The following is a 21,528-nucleotide window of genomic DNA, read 5'->3' on the forward strand; positions in this document are numbered from 1 at the left end:
GAACACATACAATATTTGTTAATTCAAAATAAAATTAAGATTTGCTGTGATAGGTTTTGGTTTGGGAGAAGTAGCAGAATATAATTTTTCAACATCATTTTTCTGTCTTGGGCTAGGATCTTTTAGTTGAAAGAAATCAAAACCTCAATGTCATTGGACACTTCATGAAGATGTGTCAAGATAAGATCCCATTCCTGTTTCCCTCTGTGATTATGTGTCACTGATCTGTTCTTGGAATTGGAAGAGGAATCAAGAAAGAACAATAACAGAAAAGTGTAGTATTTGGCCTCATGACAGGAACAGCTTATTTTATTTATTCACTTTAAAATGTTATTCGTACATATTTGTGGAGTACAATGTGGTGTTTGGATGCTCGTATACACTATGTAATGCTCAAACCAGGATGATTACCATATTCATCACCTTAAACATTCATCATTTCTTTGTGATGAGAACATTCAGAAACCTCTCTTCTAGCTATTTTGAAATATGCAATACATTATCATTAACTCTAGTTATCCTCCTATGCCATAGAAAAATATGCCAAGAGAACAATGAGAGATGTAAATAATAATGGTTCTTTAGAGCCACCTAAGGTTTAACATCTCTCCAAGCATCAAACTAAACCTTGAAATAAAACAAATGACTCCTTTAAAAGCTCAGAGTGTCTCTTTGGAAGTATTGGCTGTTATATGGCCCATTTTGCCACGTGTTCAGATATTTTCCCAGAGTTCACACCAACCGACTCGCCAAGTAGCTCTGGATGTTAGTATTTGAGAAAATATTTCCCTGCAAGGCTTCTGCTACATTTAGAATAGAGTCCAGATTATTTGCCTTCACCTGGTCCTGAGAAAGCTCTGATCTATTCTCCTGCTCCTCTCTGCTCACTGCCTTCCGCTGTGCTCCTGTCTCAGTCATTGGAGGGCTTTGTGGGTTTTATCCTTCAGGTTTACATGGCCAGCCCCTTCATCATGTCAGAGGGACCTGATGACTCCATGTGATAAATAATTTGCTACTTTTCTGCCTGAATTAATCACTGTCCAGCCTGACCAGATAGTGTGTACTAATGTTTTTATGGCTCACACCAGCATGTGGGCTCCACAGGGTAAAAGACTATACCTGCTTGTCCATCATTTTACCTGATGTAACAAGAACCATATCACATAGGAAGGGTTTGATACATCCCTTAAATTAATTAATAAATAATTAATTCAATTATTTAATTAAATTAATTAAAATTAAATTAGTTTTAATTAATACATACCTTAAATTAATTAATAAGGTATGCATTGAACCCTTCCTATATGATATGGTTCTTGTTAATTAAGGTGAATGAACTTCAGCAGCCTTCCAATTACTTTTGCTTGGAGAAATTTTTCCAAATGCCTTGTCTTGCAGAAATTCTGGAGGCTATTTTTTTTAGCTTGCTGTTTTCCTTTCACAACTGTGGTTTGTTGTTTTTGTACAAAGATTGATCAATGTGTTTAATTTCTGCAGAATATACTAGGACATATTATACTTTCTACTAAATAAGGATTTACTGCATTGGTGATTGTTTAACATCAAAGTAACAGTAGAATCTCCAAAAAAAATCAAAACCAAACCACAAAAATTAATTTTAGTGGTCATATTCACAGCAGAAAATATTATACATTTTTTTAATTCAAGGAGAAAAACCTACTAGTGGAAAAAATGAGTGAGATACATCGCAGACTGAGGAATCTGCCTCCCAGAATGAGCGACAACCCATTTGAAGAAGTAAAAAGAAATTCTAAGTAATGATCTGTTGACTACTATCTGCTTATATTTTCCCCTGGATCTGTAATGTGGCATGAACACTAGTTCGTTAAACTTGCATTGCATACCAATAAACATAAATAAATTACCACAAATAAATGTCCCCATCATTGCATGCCATAGCACTCCATTCTGTGGGGACGTCCAGGCCAAAATGATGAGGATCTTGTTCAGAGACTGGGTGACATGAATCAAAGCCTGATTCAAAGAAAACCGGCTTCTAAGTTGTGTTCTTCCCTTCCCAGCTCTCTGACCTAACACATTTTTCTTGTTTGTTTTGCCTCACCGAGCCTCAAAGTGCTCACTCAACATGGAATAAATATCAGAATCATAGTGTTGTAGTGCAAGTTAAGTTATGTATGTGGGAAACGCATTTACAATTAGTAAATATTTGTTAGCCTTATAATCCTATTATAATTTTTAAAATATTCTATGAGCTTCAATTTAAAATAAGACAGACATAGATGTGAGTAAGTGTTAATAAAATGTGATCATAAGCAGGAGTAGAAGTGTAGGGGAAAGAGATATCAGCTGTGCATAAGAAGAGATGGGATGTCAATTTTGAGTTATGTTTACCGATTATGTGGGAATCAGATTGATAGTCATAAGCTATGTAAATCAGAACTTTCCAGAAGTGAGAAATGGTCTGTGATAAGGTTCAGATGGGCAAGGAAATAGAGGGCTATAGAGGAAGACAGGAAGTCTAGAGTGACTGTGGTACTGAGTGTGAGTGATAGAAACAGGTAAAGGGAGACATAATGCAAGCTTTTAAAGCACGGGGATATGAGTTTCATGTTCCAAAATTTAGATAATCCAACAGGAATCATAGATTATAGAATGACAAGATCAAATGTATGTTTAGGGAAATAACTCAAATGGCAATGAGTACACTATATTCTCAGTAAGAAATGGACTCAAGAGATGAAAACACATAAGGCAGTAAGAAACTAGAAAAAGATATTGGGAGCTTGAATTTGGGCAGTAAATAAAAGGGATATATTAATACAAGTCTCAATTTTTTTTCCACAAAAATCAGAACCCCTCTATAACTCCAACTATTGATAGACTTGAAGTCACTTAAGTGAATTAGTAAAACAACCATAGTAAAACTTTTGTTAAACACAACTTTCCATATAGTAACATAGGATTTCATCGTGTGCAAAGTCATATATATATTTTACACATCAAAGCTGAAGCCTGAGGTCCCAGTTTCCATTTTATTTATTTATTTATTTATTTATTTTTATTTTTTATTTATTTATTTATTATTATTATACTTTAGGTTTTAGGCACATGTTGTCTCTACCCCGTCACTGTCTCCGTGCCTTTATATAAATAATTTCTTTAAGTACAACTTTGATAAAGTTGTATATATAAAGATTTTATTAATTTGTATGTATACATAAATGTGGGTTTTTTTATATTCATATTCAAGTTATTTAATCAGTATTTTTATGAAATCAGCAAAATCATAAGTCAGATAAGCTCTCCCTGAATAGTTTTATTAAAGGAGTTAGGATAAACTGGACTTCAAATGTTAATTACAATAAATATGCATATGCTAAAAATGAGCCAACAGATAAAGAAACACATAAACACTACCTTAGCATGTGCATTTTACTTGTTAATTTTCAGTTCATCAGCAATATTGTATATAACAGAAATATGTTTGTATACACCATACATGCACATACACACGCATATATAACTTCTGAAAACTATTGATTGGGGATGCTCTAACGCTGTGCTGTCCAACACTATAGACACTGACTACTGGGCACTTGAAATGTGTTTTGTCCAAGCTGCACTGCACTCTATAAAACAAACACAAGACTTTGAAGACTTAGAATGCAAACAGAGTAAAAGGCAATATTAACAAATTTGTATTATTACATGAAGAAATTCTATGTAAATATATAAGTATAAACATTATCAAGTTAATAGTAACATGTACAAACATGTACTATAATATATTGCATATAATTTATTGAAATAGTATGCTATGTAATTAACATCAATGTTGTTAATATTAATATTAATGATAACATTGTTTTGAATTAAATATATTATTTAAATTTGACTGCTTAAATGTACCTATTAGAAAATTTTAAATTACGTTGTATTTCTATTGGACAGCCCTGCTCTAGGGTGTTCGAATCAACTTGGAAAGAGGAAATACAAAGGGAGTGGGGATGGCCATGATTATTCTTTCAGGAAAGAGAATATCCCAAACACTCTCCTCATGGCCCCCAGGACTTCCTTATTCCTCAGGCTGTAGATAATGGGATTGAGCATGGGGGTAAGGATGGTGTAGAAGACTGCCAGGATCTTGTCTTCAGCTGGTGAGCGGAGATTCCTGGGCCGAAGATAGGTGTAGACAAAAGGTGTATAGTAAAAGATCACTACAGTTAAATGTGTTGAAATGGTGGTGAAGGCCTTGTTTCTTCCCTCCTTTGAGCTCATATGATAGACAGCAAATAGGACTCGGCCATAGGAAGAAGTGATGCCAATGAAAGGGAAAAGGAGATAGAGGCTTGTACTTAAAAAAACCATATATTCATAGACCCAAGTATCTGTACAGGCAATAAGCAACATGGCTGGGACATCGCAGAAGAAATGGTCAATGGCCCTAGTCCTGCAGTAGGGAATATGGAGGGCAAAGGCTGTGTGTGCCAAGGAGTTGATGGAACCTAGTGTCCAAGAGCCTACGATCATCTTCACACACATCGTTTTACTCATGCGGATAGGATAATGGAGAGGGTGGCAGATGGCCAAATAACGGTCGTAGGCCATGGAGGCCAGGAGCAAGCCTTCAGAACACGCCATGGTCAGGAAGAAGAAGCTTTGCACACCACATCCCAGGAAGGAGATGCCTTTCTGGCCGGACAGGAAGTTGTACGCCATCTTGGGGACGGTGGTGGAGATGTACATCAGGTCCATGAGGGAGAGCTGGCTGAGAAGGAAGTACATCGGTGTGTGGAGACGATGATCCACGTGGATGAGGTGAATCACGGCCGAGTTACCCACCGAGGTCAGAAAGAATATGAGGATGATAAGGCACAAGAGAAATATTCCAGTTTGATTTGGGGGAAGCAGACCCAACAAAATGAAATCATTTGAAGTGTGATTCCATTTCTCCATGAAAACTTTCTGCTGTAACTGTTGAAAGAGAAACAAAAGCAAAGCACAAAACATGAATTAAAACACAATAGAAAAACAAAAAGGAACTGACTTTATCAATGTTTGTTTAGAATGAGTTATTTCTCCACTAACACTGCAGGTTTTTTTAAATCAATTTCTATATCTGAAGCATATGGAGATTAGAGAGGATATTCACTTTCTGTTCTTATAGTTTGATTTTCATTACTGTAGATGACAGCAGAGTCAAGCAGCTGCAAATCTATTCAACTGGAAAAGCCAGTGTGAGCAGTAGAACAATTGTAATTTATGGCTTAAGCATGTCTTCCAATTTAATTAGATAGAACAACACAATTAAATGTTAATAATTGAGAATAAAGAAATCAAGCAAACAAAAATAAATAATTTTCCCTTCCTGGAAAGTTTGTCTAGATTTTTATGCCTAGGTTTTTCCTTGGGAATTTTTATTTATGACTTTTAGAATCTCTCTTTTTCTCTTTACACCACCCCAAATCTGGCAGTTTGTTTTTTCCTTCATGCAGTTTCCCAGGTATGCATAAACTATAATTACATTTCTAACATCTGTGTGACTTCTTCCTTTACCTGGGCTTGGAGTGAGAGGTCATGTTTTGTGTGTGCTCTTCTGTCTGAGGCAGACACTGATGTCACATCCTGCCCAGCATATTGATTTGGTTAATCATCTTGGGTTATTGATTTTTCAACTTTTGCTGTTCAAAAGCAAATCATAGTTTGTTGCAATTATTCACATTTAGGAACTTAAACTCGACTGTTACTTCATATAACCTTGGGTAGCATAAATACAATTGTGAAAGAGAGCCTGCCACAGAAAAAAAAATGGAAATTCATTTCTATAGCTGTCTAAGGAACAAACACTAACAATGAAAAGTTGGGAACATGACAGGTGCACAGTAGCATTGGACTTGGATGCCAAATGGGATCACAGGCACTCTCTGCTTCTTATAGTGCTTTAGAAATAAAAACTGATCAGAAAAAAACATATGAAAACCATCATCATGATACATTCATTTCCTCAAAAAGTGTTCACTGAATTTATGTTTTATGACTACTGCTAGCTACTGATGTGCTTTGAAAACACAAAGGATTTTAGAATATGTAATTAAAATTGAGTTAATTATACAAACAATAGACCAACAAACTCAAACATACAGTGTGATGTTATGTAGTGATTATGATTCTATAGAAAAATAAAAAAGCAGAGAGATCACTGGATTCAACAAAGGAATTCAAAAAGTACTCCAAATGACTTTTCTAATTTCCAGGGTATGTATGATAAAGATTGATTTTGTAACTAATGTGGCTTCATTCTATCAGCAAGAACTATCCTAGTAATTTAGTTCCAAGCAAATATTTGATTAATTTTATCAGATTAATGTGTTGAGAGCCTTCTATGCAGTAGTCACTGAGTGACGCAGTAGATATAGAATGATTCATCAGGTGCTGTCCCATCCCCAAGTGGGCGACCAACTGTCCTGATGTGCCCAGGCCTTAGGGGATGCCCAACATGTCCTGGAAATTGGAAAAGCCTTTTGGAGTGCTTTCTGAATTCCTTTGTTTAATCCAGGTTTAAATCCAGGGGAAGAAAGCTGCCAGCATGATGCCATGAGGTGTATCCAATACCGAGCCCTGAACAAGCTGACTTGGGTCTAGGTTTATGTGTTCCATCCTGGAGTTGTTTTGAAGAGAGACATTTTGATTCTTTGTTGCATAGACTATAGCTCAGAGTGTTATAAAGATTGTTTTATGGCAGTCACCACAATAACGATTTTGTTTCCAAAAATGGAAAAGTGGCATGTTGTTAGGCAATGGAAGAGAATAGCTACTTTTAGGATCCTGTGAACCTGGGACTTGAAGCTTTTAGGTCATGGGATATTGGAGTTTGAGTTTAGGATCTATTTCCATTGATGTCCAGCAGCAGCTTTCCTTGTTAGACATGGGACCTTATTTCATGCACCAGAATTACATGAAGCATCACTCTGTCGGTTACATTATAGCTGGGAAAATATTGTTACTGTGGCTATCAGGTGAGTCTAAGATTAGTGACTGCCTTGGCCATTCTTGTTGACTTAAAGAATGACACTGAGGCAAAATTGATACAGAAAGTTTATTTGGGCCAAGGTTGAGGGCTGCAGCCCAGAAACACTTCTGTGGCAAGTAACCTGGAGAACAAGAAAAGACCCAAGTTTTTAAGGTAAAGAAAGGGAGGAATCAGGAGAGGGGACAAATTCTAAAGTTATTTGTCAGCAAGTCTCACTGGTTTCAGAAACAACATTGACCAGTGATTGGTTATGCATTATTTAACTATAGGATATGTGGTTTAGGGGATTGATAGGTTAATTCATGGTTAGTTGCCACAAGTCAGTCCAGAGCCCCCATAGCACATAGATTCAAGAGATGATTACCTAGCTCAAGAAAGAGTGAGATGTGACTGCGGCCACATTTCAATCTTTCTGGGCCTGATAATTTAAAGGGGGCTACTTATTCCTCAGATAAAAAGTTTATTTTCTTTCTCATTCTAAAAGATATGTTGCTGAAATTTATAGAGTTAAAAAACACCTCATTTCACAGGAACTAACAATGTAAGTGTAGCAAGTGTAGGGTCCTGAATTTATTTTGCAAAAGTTACAATTAGTGAACACTTCTTAAAACTCTTATAGACAATCAGCAGGAGACCAATAGCAAATTGTCATAGACTCAGCTACCTCAATCTCAACAATGTATGCACAACTATAAAGAGAATTCACAGTTCTGTGTGTTCAGCACATAGTAGGTCCTTAGTAATTGTCACTGTCCTTTGCCCATTCCCTGTGTTAACCATGGAGAGCCCTCACGCCCTGAGAAAATGTTTTTACTAATGTCACATTGTTTGAGAGCTGCACATAGTGCAACTCTAACAAGTTCATGTTACCTTCTTTTACATTTTTAGTTCACTCTTCTTTTTCATTTTTTTTTTTTTTTTTTTTTTTTTTGAGACAGAGTCTCACTGTGTCGCCCAGGCTGGAGTGCAGTGGCCTGATTTTGGCTCACTGCAAGCTCCGCCTCCCGGGTTCACGCCATTCTCCTGCCTCAGCCTCCCGTGTAGCTGGGACTACAGGCGCCGGCCACCTCGCCCGGCTAATTTTTTTTTTTTTTTTGTATTTTCAGTAGAGACGGAGTTTCACTGTGTTAGCCAGGATGGTCTCGATCCCCTGACCTTGTGATCTGCCCACCTCGGCCTCCCAAAGTGCTGGGATTACAGGCGTGAGCCACCGCGCCCAGCCTTCCTTTTCAATTTGTTATGGAACTGTCTATTCCCTGTGCTGCAGAGAGTTTCCTGATGATAGGAAAACATTTCCAAAACAGCTTTCTAGGATAAAGCCAACCCAAATCAACTCAATTCAGTTATATTACTATAACTCACTTTGCCCGAAGTTCTTCAGTTTATATAGTGGTAGAAAAAGCAGTTTTATGGCCAGGCGCGGTGGCTCAGGTGTGTAAGCCCAGCACTTTGGGAGGCCAAGGCGGGTGGATCACGAGGTCAGGAGTTCGGGACCAGCCTGGCCAATATGGTGACACCCCGTCTCTACTAAAAACACAAAAATTAGCCAGGCGTGGTGGCATGCACCTGTAATCCCATCCACTCGGGAGGCTGAGGCAGAAGAATCACTTGAACCTGGGAGGCAGAGGTTGCAGTGAGCTGAGATCGCGACCCTGCACTCCAGCCTGGGTGACACAGTGAGACTCCATCTCAAAAAAAAAAAAAAGCAGCAGCTTTACAGTGACATCATAATCTGAAAACATTCCAATTCCATATAATTATTTAAAACATGTAAACATCAAACTATGTTCTGATAGTCTATCAGGCTATCAATAACATTATATCACTGATCAATAGGCCCTGCATTAAACCAAAACTCTTTCTGAAGTGAGAATCTCTTCTTTATCTACCAAAATTCATGAGGAAGAAACACCAGGTAACACTTTATAATATTCATTCCTTACAGCTCCCACAGCTAGTCATTGTCTTTATGGTGAAATCAGAAAACAACTTCACCAGCTCTTGTGAAATATTATCCTGTTTGCATATGTAGTGTTTAGATAAAATCTCTTCCTTTCCTCTTACCTTGTTTCAGTGAGAACAGAATAAGGCATTTTACACTGAAGTCCCTCAGGTTCTACCATTGAAAGACAGAAGGATGAATGGCTATATTTTACACACAGAACCTTAAGCCACCAACCCTTAGATATTCCTCTTTCTCCTCTAATTGATCTCCAGTGTCCAAGTCCACGGGGGCCAAAACCTTGGTCACTTCACTTGACTTTGCTGATTTGGGGATGAACTCAAATTCTGAACTTAAAGCAAATCAACCAACCCAATCAACTTTGCTGCATTCAGCTGCTACCCAGAATCAGACTAAAGAGGGGTGTATTTAATATTCCAGTACATGATTTCAGAGCTATAGAAGATGTTAAATTATGTTTATGGAAATTCTCTCATCATGTAAGTTAGAGAATTCAGGATTAAAAAAGTGCGGGGACCACTTACAAGTACTCGACTCAGTAATAGCAGAACTAGTCCCAAGGATAGTTTCCTGTCCACTGTCTAGTGAGTTTCCAGGGGAAATGATTGATGATTGTGACTAAATTAAATTATACTATGATAAAACACTTTCTTCTACTTGTTAAGTGGGGGTAGATAATTGATACATGAAAATATTTATCCATTTAGCTATTCTACTAAAGTGAAAGTTGACTCAGTGATAATGTGATAAAATGAGCATTTAGAGTCAGAGAGAATAGTCCAGTCTGACAGCTGTGCCACTAATTAGGAAGCTGAGTTGGGAAAATTACTTAAGATTTCAGCCTGTTACTAATCTTTACAACTGGACTAATTTGAGGGACATTCTAATAATTAAATACAATGATATATGCCAAATGTTTACATAGAGTCTGTTGCAGAAGAAGGGCTCAATCAACTGTAGAATCTCTTATCCTCTTTAATCCATACATTGGTTAACTAGAAAAGTGCACATTTTTGGGGGGTTATATTGTTCTTTATTTATCTTTGAAGACACTAACTGTACTATATTTTATGTCAGAAATTAGAAATAATACTATAAAATTAATATCCATGTTCTTTGTTTTTTTCCTTTAATTTTTTAGAATTATTATGATTATCTAATGGTTGCATATATTCATGAGGTACATGTGATGTTTCAATACAGGCATTCAATGTGTAATGAGCAAATCAGGGTATTTGGGGTATCTATTACCTCAAGCATTTATTACTTTTTTCTGTTAGAAACGTTCCAATTCCACTTTTAGTTATTTTGAAATATACAATAAATTATTGTTAACTGTAGTCATCCTGTTGTGCTACTACATTCTAAATCTTATTCATCCTAACTGTATTTTTGAGCCCATTAATCATCTCCAGTTTATTCCCCACTCTACTGTACTCTGCCAAGCCTCTGGTAACAGTCATTCTACTATATTTATTATTTTTTAATTTTTAATTTTAGTTCCCACATATGAGCAAGAATGCTCAAAGTTTGTCTTTCTGTGCCTTGCTTATTTCAGGTAATATAATGGATAATGAAAATTTAGTAGATACATAGAACACTATTCAACCATAAAAAAAAAGAGTGAAATCCTTTCATTTGCAACAACATGGATGGAACTGGAACTAAAGTAATGCTGGATTCTTGAATTATCTTGGCACCCTTTGTCCTAGGAGATGATGAGATGAGACTCTATAAATACTGGATGCAAATACGATGAAGTACGAAACTGGACAAAGCTATTCTAGTGCTTTAAATAAGAAGAGTGGACCAGTTATGATCACATACAGATTTTTTATTGCTCTTGTTAGTCTTTGATTGGTAACTTCTATGTTTTTCCCTGCTGCAATGTGGTGCTGCTTGCATTTACCTGGCTAAACTCAAACCCAGGTAAAACTCATTCTCAGCCTGTTACCATCCCTGTAAGATCCATACACAGCAATGAAACGTGACTTGAGGAAAGCTCAATATATGATGATGCATCTCACCTCAAATTTATGACAATACATCTCAGATTTATGAATACAAATCTCATGGCCCTTTTGCCACGTCACAGTATGTTCTTGTTCTCTGCAGACTTTCTCTAAAAACCAGTGACCCATGCCTCCTCCTGCTTTCCCCAAACCTCACCCCACTTCCACATCTCTTAGACTCCTCTGGGAAAAATAAACAAACCTGTTAATAAAACAATCAGATTTCAAACTTTTCTTCCATGAACTGTATCAGCCTCCTTCATTCTGTACCATATACTCAGCCTTGTTTCCTGTGACAGTGTGTGAAGTGACTGTGCTCCTGCCTAAACCCACCCTCTACTTTTGCACAAGGCTCAGCCCCTCTCAGCATCTCCTCTTTACATTTCCATTTCCATCTTCATCTGCACAGAAACATAAATTCTTTAGAGGAAAATATGGCTGTCAAAGATTAAATCATACTCCTTGGAGGCTCTGACCAAAGATTGAGCATCTTTTTCTTTCTGCAGAGATGGAAGTTACTCATTATCAAGTTGGAGTGGTGATGGATATTATAGATGAGCGGTTTCAGTAGGTGCGATCAATTTAAAAAAAATCCAGGATGTAATGAATTACTCTGTGATGGTGTCTCCATGAAGCCTGGGAGCTTATAATGAGTTGAGAGATTCTTTACAATTTCTTAGTGACAATAAAGTTTTTGTTTAACCAGTGTAACCCTTCTAAGAAGACTGTGAGGCAGGTATAATTTGTGAAAGTCTGTTTTATAGACCAGAATGTGGTGTACTTTGATGAATGTGTATTCTAATGTTGTTGAATGGAGTAGTCCACAGATGTGAAATAGATCCAGTTGGTTGACGGTGCTGTTCAGTTATATTCTTACTGTTTTCCTGCCTCTGGATCTATCAATTACTAACAGAGGGGTGCTGAATATCCAACTTTAATTGCAGATTTATGTATTTCTCTTTTGTTGTCCTATATGTTTTTGCCTCATCTATTTTGACATTATGTTGTTAGGTGCATACACATTAAGTATTAATATGTATTATGTAGGAAGTCTTAGCCAGAGCAATTAGGCAAGAGTGAAAAATGAAAAGCATTTAAACAGGAAGGAAGGAAGTCAACATATCTCTCTTCATAGATGATACCATTCTATATCTGGAAAACTCCATAGTCTCTGTCCAAAAGCTCCCTGATTTGATAAACAACTTCAGCAAAGTTTCAGCATACAAAATCAATGTACAAAAGTCAGTGTCATTTCTATACACCAATAGTAGCCAAGGTAAGAGCCAAATCAGGAACTCAATCCTATTCACTATGGCCATGAAAAGAATACAGCTAACGGGGGTGGTGAAAGATCTCTACAATGAGAAATATAAAATGCTGATCAAAGAAATTGGACAGACACAAACAAATAGAAAAACTTTCCATGTTCATGGATAGGAAGAATCAATATTCTTAAAAAGGCCATACTGCCCAAAGCAATTTACAGATTCAATCTTATTCCTAGGTCAAACTATCAATGACATTCCTCACAGGATTAGAGAAAACAATTTTAAAATTCATATGGAATAAAAATAAATAAATAAAACCCAAATAGCCAAGGCAATCCTAAGCCAAAAGAACAAAGCTGAAGGCATCGCATTACCTGACTTCAAACTATACTACAAGGCTACAATAATCAAAACAGCATGTTAATGGTACAACGACAGAAGCATAGACCAATGGAACAGAATGGAGAGCCCAGAAATAATGCCGTACACCTCGAGCCATCTGATTTTTGATGAAGCCAACAAAAATAATCGATGGGGAAATGACTTCCTGTTCAATAAATGGTGCTGGGATAACCAGCTAGTCAAATGCAGAAGATTGTAACTGGAACCCTTCTTTACATCACATACACAAATCAACTTCAGATGGATTAAAGACTTTAACATAAAACCTAAAACTCTAAGTACTCTGAAAAATAACTTAGGAAATGTCATTCTGGACATAGGACCTGGCAAAGATTTTACAATGAAGATACTAAAATTGATTGTGACAAAAACATAAATTAACAAGTGGAACCTAATTAAATTAAAGAGCTCTTGCATAGCAAAATAAACTATCGAAAGAATAAACAGACAAACTACAGAATGGGATAAAATATTTGCAAATATACATGCAACAAAAGTTTACTATCCAAAATCTATAAAGAAATTTAAACAAATCAAGCAGAAAACAAACAACTCCATTAAAAAGTGGGCAAAGAACATTAGTAGACTCTTTTCAAAAGATGACATCCATGTTGCCAATAAGCATATGAAAAAGTACTCAACATTACTAATAATTAGAGAAATGCACATCAAAACCACAATGAGATACCATCTCATAACCAGTCAGAATGGATATTACTAAAAAAATCTAAAAATAACAGATGATGGTGAGGATGCAGAGAAAAGGGAATGCTTATACACTACTGGTGCAAATGTAAATTAGTTCAACTATTGTGGAAAGCAGCTTTGTGATTTCTCAAAGAACTTAAAACTGAACTACCATTCGAGCCACCCATCTTAATATTACTTGCATACCCAAAGGAGTATACATTGTTCTACAATAAACTAACCTGCACATGTATGTTCATCACAGCACTATTCACATTAGCGAAGACATGGAATCAACCTACATACCCATCAATAGTAGATTGGGTAAAGAAAATTTAGTACATATACACCATGAAATACTATGCAGCCAGAAAAATACTGAGATAATGTCCTTTGCAGCAACATGGATGAAGTGGAGGCCATTAGCCTAAGCAAACCAACAAAGGAACTACAAGCCAAATACTGCATGTTTTCATTATAAGTAGGAGCTAAACATTAAGTACACATGGACACAAAGAAGGAGACAACAGACACCAGGGCCTACTTGAGGGTGGAAGGTGAGAGACAATGAGAAACCACCTATTGGGTACTATGCTTATTACCTGCGTGACAAAATAATCTGTACATCAAACCTCTGTGACATACAATTTACCTGTATGACAAACTTGCACATATACCCCAAAAACTAGAAATTAAAAAACATACTAAACGAAAGAGTTCAGGGAGCTTCAGTGTTAGCAAACACATTTACATACCCTGAGAGTGGCACACCCCAAGTCCACAGAGATGTTACCAAACGAAACTCAAGTCAGCCTGCCTGATACAGCAAAGTCAAATGCTGACATGGGGATTGCAGCAAGAGAAAGGGAGGAATTTATTACAGGGGGGCAAGCAAGGAGAAGTGAGCAGCTAATGCTTAAGACCTGAACTCTCTGATGGATGGCTACAGGTAAGTTTTTAAAGGGAGGGAGGAAGAGGTTACAGAAAAAGTCATAAATCAATATATGGAGGTTATACATGGGTTTAACCTGAAAAAATGGGACATCTCAAAGTGGGGGGCCCACACATCATAGGGAGATTCAAAAATTTTCTGATTTGTGATTGGTTAAGGAAGTAAAGCTTTGTCTAAAAAATTAGAGTCAGCAGAAAAGAATGTTAACTCTCATCCATGGGTGTGACTTCCTCCAGGACCTTCAGGAAGAAATTCAGAAGAAAACATGGTTGTCCGAGTTCTGTCCTCAGTTCCTCCTTATCTGAGGTCTATGTGCCAGTAGAGCTATTTAGTGGGATTCCAAGTTTCTGAAAAACAACTCAGGGACAAATGTCAAGTTGTTATCTCTAGTTTTTATAAAGGAACTAAGTATCCTGTGATTTTAACTTCCTCGGCAATTATACTAGGCTATTATTACCTTCTTACTTATCAAGTTGCTCATCTATTTCTCAGGACTAGCTAGGTGCCTGGAATTTCCCTGAAGGAACTTAAGCTTTTCCTTTATCTCTGCACTTGGAGGAACTTACAGGTCACTAAGAGGGCTCCCTGCTCCATCTCAAGCCCCATGACTCAACTTCTGGGGAGGTGGGGGCTGGAGATTGAGTTAATTACCAAGAGCCACATTAATGCCTATATAACGAAGCCACCATAAAACCCATAATGACAGGGTTCAGGGAGCTTCTGAGTTAGCAAACACATTTACTTGCCCAGAGGGTGGCACAGGAGCTCCTGTGCTTGGGACCCTTCCGGAGCTTCCCAGACGTACCTCTTCATTTAATTCTTCATTTGCATCCTTTATAATAAACTATAATAGCAAGGGTAGCATTTTCCTCATTTCCATGCTTTGTTCCAGCCAGTTATATAACCTGAAGCAGAGTGGTTGTGAGATCCTCCAAGTTTGTATCCAAATCAGGTAGAAGTAACCTGGATATCCCCTACTTGAGACTGGCATCTGAAGAGAAGGCAGTCTTGTGGGATTGACTCCATCAGCATCTGGAGTCTGATGCTCCAGACACCAGACAGTGTCAGGATTAAATTGAATAGTAAGACACCTAGTTGGTGTGAGAGTTGGAGAAGTGGTATTGGAAAAGACACTATGAATTTGATTTTTAAAAAAATTCATTATTTTTGTTTTGTTTTCCATTAGTATAAAACTGGTTGATATCTAACATGGCATGGACAGAAGTTCTTTACATATCTGCTTGACAAAACAACTTCACAGATTCTGGACCGTCATTTATGGTAAATAGCAAATCAAACACAGAAGCATTCACCCAGAGCACTAAATAGTCTTTGAGTAGAACTATTAAACACTGAAAGAACAGGCTACCCTGCCCTTACCTTATTTTAGATAACTTTTTATAATATGTAGGCCAGAATCCCTGCCTTGCAGGGATTGCTTTTTATTTCAGAAGAATTACAATAATGATATCAATGAACATGGATGGAGAATATACTATGGGCCAGATACTCTCCCAGAACGTTTACCAATATTTTATTTATTCCTTCCTATAATGCTACAAAGTAAGCAATTTTATTATGCATCTTTTATAGGAAAGGAACATGAAGATCATTTTATCCAAAATCATGAAATGCGTAAGAAATAGAAGTGAGATTAAAAACAAAACACAAAAACATTTAAACATGTAAAGTTGGGAATTGATTAGTTTATAGGCTATCCAAGCATTGGGGCCCAGTTCAAAATAGTCGAAATTCACCTTCAGATTTTTTTTTATAAAAGGCAGTATTTCTCAAAGTGTAATTCCTAAGTATTCTGAGTGATTCAGATGTTCCTCAACCTTTAAGAACCACAAATCTTCGATTTGAACATTAAAGTTCTTCCACTCTGCTACCTCGTGATAGTTAAATATAGGTATGGTATTTAAAACCATTAGCATTGTTTACATTGCTATATTAATGTAAAAGTTCATAGAACAAACAGTTAATTAAAAGATTAAATGTACCCTAAAACTTAAAGCATAATAATAATAAAAAAAACTTTAAAAAAAAGATTAAATAACATGCATGTAAATGCATGTAAAATGCTGAGCATATTCACTAGCATGCAGAAATGTTCAATAAATAAAATCTATTATTATTTTCATGATACAATTTCAGAAAATTTAAAAATTTATTTCAGGTAATTAAGTCACATATATTCAAGGATTATCAATGATCAGAATTCTAGACTTTCACTTCACTAATTGATTGTGCTTGCTATCCTTACGAGGGACATATCTGTTCACATTCCCATTCAGAGCATTTTTGCTTTTAGCAAAACTTGGGTGCTAAATTTGTTCATTACATTCATTTACCCTTAGGAAATACTTTAATCTGTATTCCCTTGCCAAAGATGATATACCTTTCCAAGTGGCATAGCTCCAGGGAAGATATTTGGTTGTTAGAAACTTTCAGTGACCACAGAGGATTTTTAACTAAATAGAGCAAAAAGCACAAAGCAGTAGCCACAATACTGAGGTTAAGCAAACATTTGTACTCAACCCATCAGAAAGATTCAGTCCTATATTCATATGTCACACTGGCTGTGATTCTCTACTGCAAAGGTGAGTCAATTTGTTTGATAATTATTTTTCTTTAATTTTAGGTAGTAATTTCAAATTACTTGTATTTATTATGTATTCAGCATTTTATATATGAATTTTGAATTGCAAAGTAACCTTTGTAAAGTTACAGGCACAAATCACACAAATTAAATGTTGTCCTGTCATCCACAGGGTGTTTTGAAAATGTAAGATGCAGTCTGTGTCTACCCAGAAACACCAATTCAAAAATTCTTGAATAAAGCAGTTAATTAGGTCAAATGATTGAATTTGTATTAGAGAATTTTTTTTTTTACTGAAGAGAATGGCTGTTTCAATAATTTCTCCATGTTATATCAATAGCTTGTGGACATAGAGACACTGCCTTTGTGGAGGGTAGGATGCCAGAAAGAAGAGAGGAGATTGTTGAGTGGAACTCTAATGGTCCAGAACAGTGACCTGTGTGTGTTTTCAAGTAAGCATGAATGTGGGGAAGGGGACGATAATCAGTTTACCTACCAGCTTCAGAAAGGGCATGGTTTTGACATTAATAGACACAACATTCCTCAGCTATTTCTAAATAAAGTGCCTAGAAGAGCTAAGAAAGACAAATAGAAATAAATATAAATATATATAATAGAAATGTATATATAAGTGTATGTGGAAAAATATATAAAAAGATATATATTTTATACATAAAAATACAAAATTATTAAAATGTTTTATTTAAATCCAGGTATCCTATGTAATAGCTTATAATTAATATCAGCCCACAAATTGACTTAAAGAAGAAATATTTATCAGCATTTGTTCACATTCTTATAATTTGCTGAGTTAAAATAGCCTTTAAATGAGAAACAAATATTCCACTTGACAAATAAATATAGCTGTATATTTAAAATGCCAAAAAATCCTTTATTCAAAAATGGTAATTAGTAAAAACAATAAAGCTGCAATACCTCCGTATACCTGAAAGAATAATTCATACAGTTAAACTAATTTTTCTATTAAATTATCTGACTGATACAATGTGCTGAAAAGTCTAATCTATAACAATATTATACATCATAAATTTTTCACAGCTTAGGATAATACAGGTTTATTTATTTTTGTTACATTTTAATGTTAAAGAAAAGAGCAATGGTTCCAAATTAAAGCGATATTTACTCTTTGCCTCCACCTGTAGAGAAGAGAATTCAATTCTGAAAAAGTATAACCATTTAGAATGAAAAAGTATAACCATTTAGAAAGTCTAAGAATTTTCAAATCTTAGACTTTCACCATCATGTCAACATAGTATTCAGCTCACTAATCTAATTAATATTTTATGCTGTGATTTTTAAGCTTCTGAATATATGAAAAAATGGCAACATAAAATGATCTAAACTAAAAAATTAAATTAAAAATAAAAATTTTGTTTCAATATGCACTATGGCTTAAAAAACTATTTTCAAACTCTTATATGCAAAACTCATGTAATTTTTTTTAGTAATCTTTTTAGAAAGTTCAGTGCTAGACCGTGGCCTGTTAGGACCTGGGCTGCACAGGAGGTGAGCAGCAGGTGAACGAGCATTACCCATTGAGTTCTGCCTCCTTCAGATCAGCAGCAGCATTAGGTTCTCATAGGAGTGTGAGCCCTATTGTGAACTGCACATTCGAGGGGTCTAGATCACATGCTCCTTATGAGAATCTAATGCCTGGTGATCCAAGGTGAAACAGTATCATCCCGAAAGCATCCCCTCTCCCACAACCCCATTGGTAGAAAAGTTTGGGGACCACTGGTTTAAAACATTTAAGTAAACAAAACAAAACAAAACAGAAATGTTATATAACTTTCTGTTTATAATGTAAAATGACAGAAATGATTCTTTTTTTCCCATGGTTTCATGTTTACTTTTTTTCTTAGCACAAATACAAGTTATTCTACCTACTTTGCAGGTAGAATATGTTATTTCACATACTTCCTAAAATCATGACACATACTAGCAGTGGTACACCTACTGTAATCTGGAAAAAGATAACTAGACAGTAGTGATTTTTTTTTTGGTGCTTCTCTGCACACTTTTTAATTTAATTTTATTTTATTTTATTTTACTTTGAGTCCTGGGATACATGTGCCAAACGCGCAGGTTTGTTACATAAGTATACCAGGGCGATGGTGGTTTGGACAGTAGTGATTTTTTGACATGGACTTTTTAATGCCATGTCCAGTGCTTTTTTATCCATGCATTCTGCATTAATAAAATGAGTCTGAGGGTGGTTTAAAGTTATAATGGAGGCAGTGGAGGTCTGCAGTCAAGGAGTCAGTGGGCTGTGGCAATCACATGAGAAAGATACTTTAAATAGTATGTAAAATAAGGGGACTGCATACACTATATGGGAAGACAGTAATGCAACCAACAAGGCTTGGCACAGGCTTGATTAGGTAGAATCTTTGCCTATTGTGCCTGTTTTATTGTCCTACAATCTCTGTTTATTTCCCTGATGGCATGAGAGAATCTTTGATGTTGGTAAATGCTGGAAGAGAATAGCAGTAACTATAATGAGTAAGTAGTACTTCGAGTAAGTATAGGACAGGAAACAACTAAAAAATGAAGTGTTGTTATTAGTCACAGACAAGGTATCATCTCAAAGATGCTAGTGTTACTGTGTGTTTGTGTCTGCTCACATCTGAATGCTCACATGGCGGAAGTAGTAATTTAATGAGTCCTTCACACTGCCTTTCTGGAGGTCCCTGAATGAGACCATCTGTGTCTGAGATGAGGTCTAAAATATTCAAACCATGACATTTGTGAATTTTCTACGAAAAAAAAGAGGGAAATTAGCTCGTTATTCAGATGATAAAAGCCTCTTCCTTCTCTATTTTTCCATTTGCACCATCACACCAGGGGAAATTATGGAGATGAGAAATACTACCCCAGACTTTATTCTCCTAGGACTCTTTAACCACACCAGAGCCCACCAAGTCCTCTTCAGGATGCTTCTGGCCACCGTTTTGACCTCCCTGTTTGGCAATGCCCTCATGATTCTCCTGATTCACCGGGACTGGAGGCTCCACACGCCCATGTACTTCCTCCTGAGCCAACTCTCCCTCATGGACATGATGCTGGTTTCCACCACTGTGCCCAAAATGGCGGCTGATTACTTGACCGGAAATAAGGCCATCTCGCGCGCTGGCTGTGGTGTGCAGATCTTCTTCCTCCTCACACTGGGTGGTGGAGAGTGCTTCCTCTTAGCAGCCATGGCCTATGACCGCTATGTGGCTGTCTGCCACCCACTCCGATATCCCACTCTCATGAGCTGGCAGCTGTGCCTGAGGATGACCATGTTGTCTTGGCTCCTGGGTGCAGCTGACGGGCTCCTGCAGGCTGTTGCTACCCTGAGCTTCCCATATTGCGGTGCACACGAGATCGATCACTTCTTCTGCGAGGCCCCCGTGCTGGTGCGTTTGGCTTGTGCTGACACTTCAGTCTTCGAAAATGCCATGTACATCTGCTGTGTGTTAATGCTCCTGGTCCCCTTGTCTCTCATCCTGTCCTCCTATGGTCTCATCCTCGCTGCTGTTCTCCACATGCGCTCTACAGAAGCCCACAAGAAGGCCTTTGCCACCTGCTCTTCACATGTGGCTGTGGTGGGACTCTTTTATGGAGCTGCCATTTTTACCTATATGAGACCCAAATCCCATAGGTCCACTAACCACGATAAGGTTGTGTCAGCCTTCTATACCATGTTCACCCCTTTACTAAACCCCCTCATCTACAGTGTGAGGAACAGTGAGGTCAAGGAAGCCCTGAAACGGCAGCTGGGGACATGTGTAAACCTGAAACACCAGCAAAATGAGGCCCATAGGTCAAGATGATCTAGTGTCAAATGACTCTAAGTTCCTGAATTTATTAATATTTTAACACATTGTAATTCTCTCCCTTTAGTAGTTCATGAACAGAAAATTAAGTTTGTACATTGATAAAATAAGATATTTTTAAGAATGAAGTGAGCTAATTGTATTGAGAGATACCATTTTTGAGCATTTATGTACTTTTCTTCAAGTGAAGTAAAATCTACATATTACTTTGTATCCTAAAACAACCCCATGATATAAGTACTGTTGACAATATCTCCTACTTTCTAAAAAAAGAAATTAACAATGGAAAGTTAAATATTGTTCCCAATTTCACATAGCACGGAAATATTAAAAAGTGACTCCAGAGCTTGTACCATAACCTGGAAAAGTTTATTTCTGTTCAGTAACGTATTTTGAGTGTTATTTCCTATGTGTATGCTCTACGATTAAAAACTAAATATGAGGACTCCACCAAAGACAAATCACATTATTTTAAAATTATATTTTAAAATATAGTTGCATGAAAAAGGGGAGGTACACAACTCAAATGTAACTGCTATATTGTCGCATTTCTTTTGTATTTATTCCACAGTCCATTTTTATTTGGTGTTTAAAGGCAAACCTTTTTAAACTTATGTAATTTTTCATTTAAGTAATATTTATATTTTCCCAGAGTCTCACTGTAATTGCATTGGAAAATTGCTTTAAACTACAACTAAGTTCTCTTTTCTACACATGTTTTAAGGTTACCTTGACTTATGGACATAGGTCCATGGATATGAACTCTTAATTGCATAATCATGCTGAATGTT

General features: G+C 36.6%; 2 protein-coding genes across 7 annotated transcripts in view; one reads left to right on the forward strand and one right to left on the reverse strand.

Annotated features, from left to right (window-relative positions):
- Positions 1–3,280: 3,280 nt before the first annotated feature.
- The window catches only part of LOC129033190 (olfactory receptor 2L13), a 161,339-nt gene continuing 143,091 nt past the window's right edge, over positions 3,281–21,528 (reverse strand). For 3 of the 6 annotated variants that reach the window (XM_054481319.2, XM_063670594.1, XM_063670595.1), the window contains 2 exons: positions 5,539–5,663; positions 3,281–4,956 (listed from right to left, as the gene is read on the reverse strand). In XM_054481319.2, coding sequence (XP_054337294.1) covers positions 4,000–4,938 — 939 coding nt within the window. In that variant the 5' untranslated portion in view covers positions 4,939–4,956; positions 5,539–5,663 and the 3' untranslated portion in view covers positions 3,281–3,999. Of the gene's footprint in view, positions 4,957–5,538; positions 5,664–8,374; positions 8,540–8,626; positions 8,699–9,499; positions 9,555–21,528 lie in introns of those variants that run through there. The other 3 variants (XM_054481300.2, XM_054481309.2, XM_063670596.1) reach the window with 3 other exon arrangements.
- LOC129033165 (olfactory receptor 2T12) lies at positions 15,483–21,091 on the forward strand. The gene is made up of 3 exons (XM_054481253.1): positions 15,483–15,577; positions 17,239–17,350; positions 19,764–21,091. Exons 1-3 carry the CDS (start codon positions 15,575–15,577, stop codon positions 20,732–20,734), a joined length of 1,086 nt encoding a protein of 361 aa, XP_054337228.1. The 5' UTR covers positions 15,483–15,574; the 3' UTR covers positions 20,735–21,091.

Source organism: Pongo pygmaeus, chromosome 1 (assembly GCF_028885625.2).
Source record: "Pongo pygmaeus isolate AG05252 chromosome 1, NHGRI_mPonPyg2-v2.0_pri, whole genome shotgun sequence".
Lineage (NCBI taxonomy): Eukaryota > Metazoa > Chordata > Mammalia > Primates > Hominidae > Pongo > Pongo pygmaeus.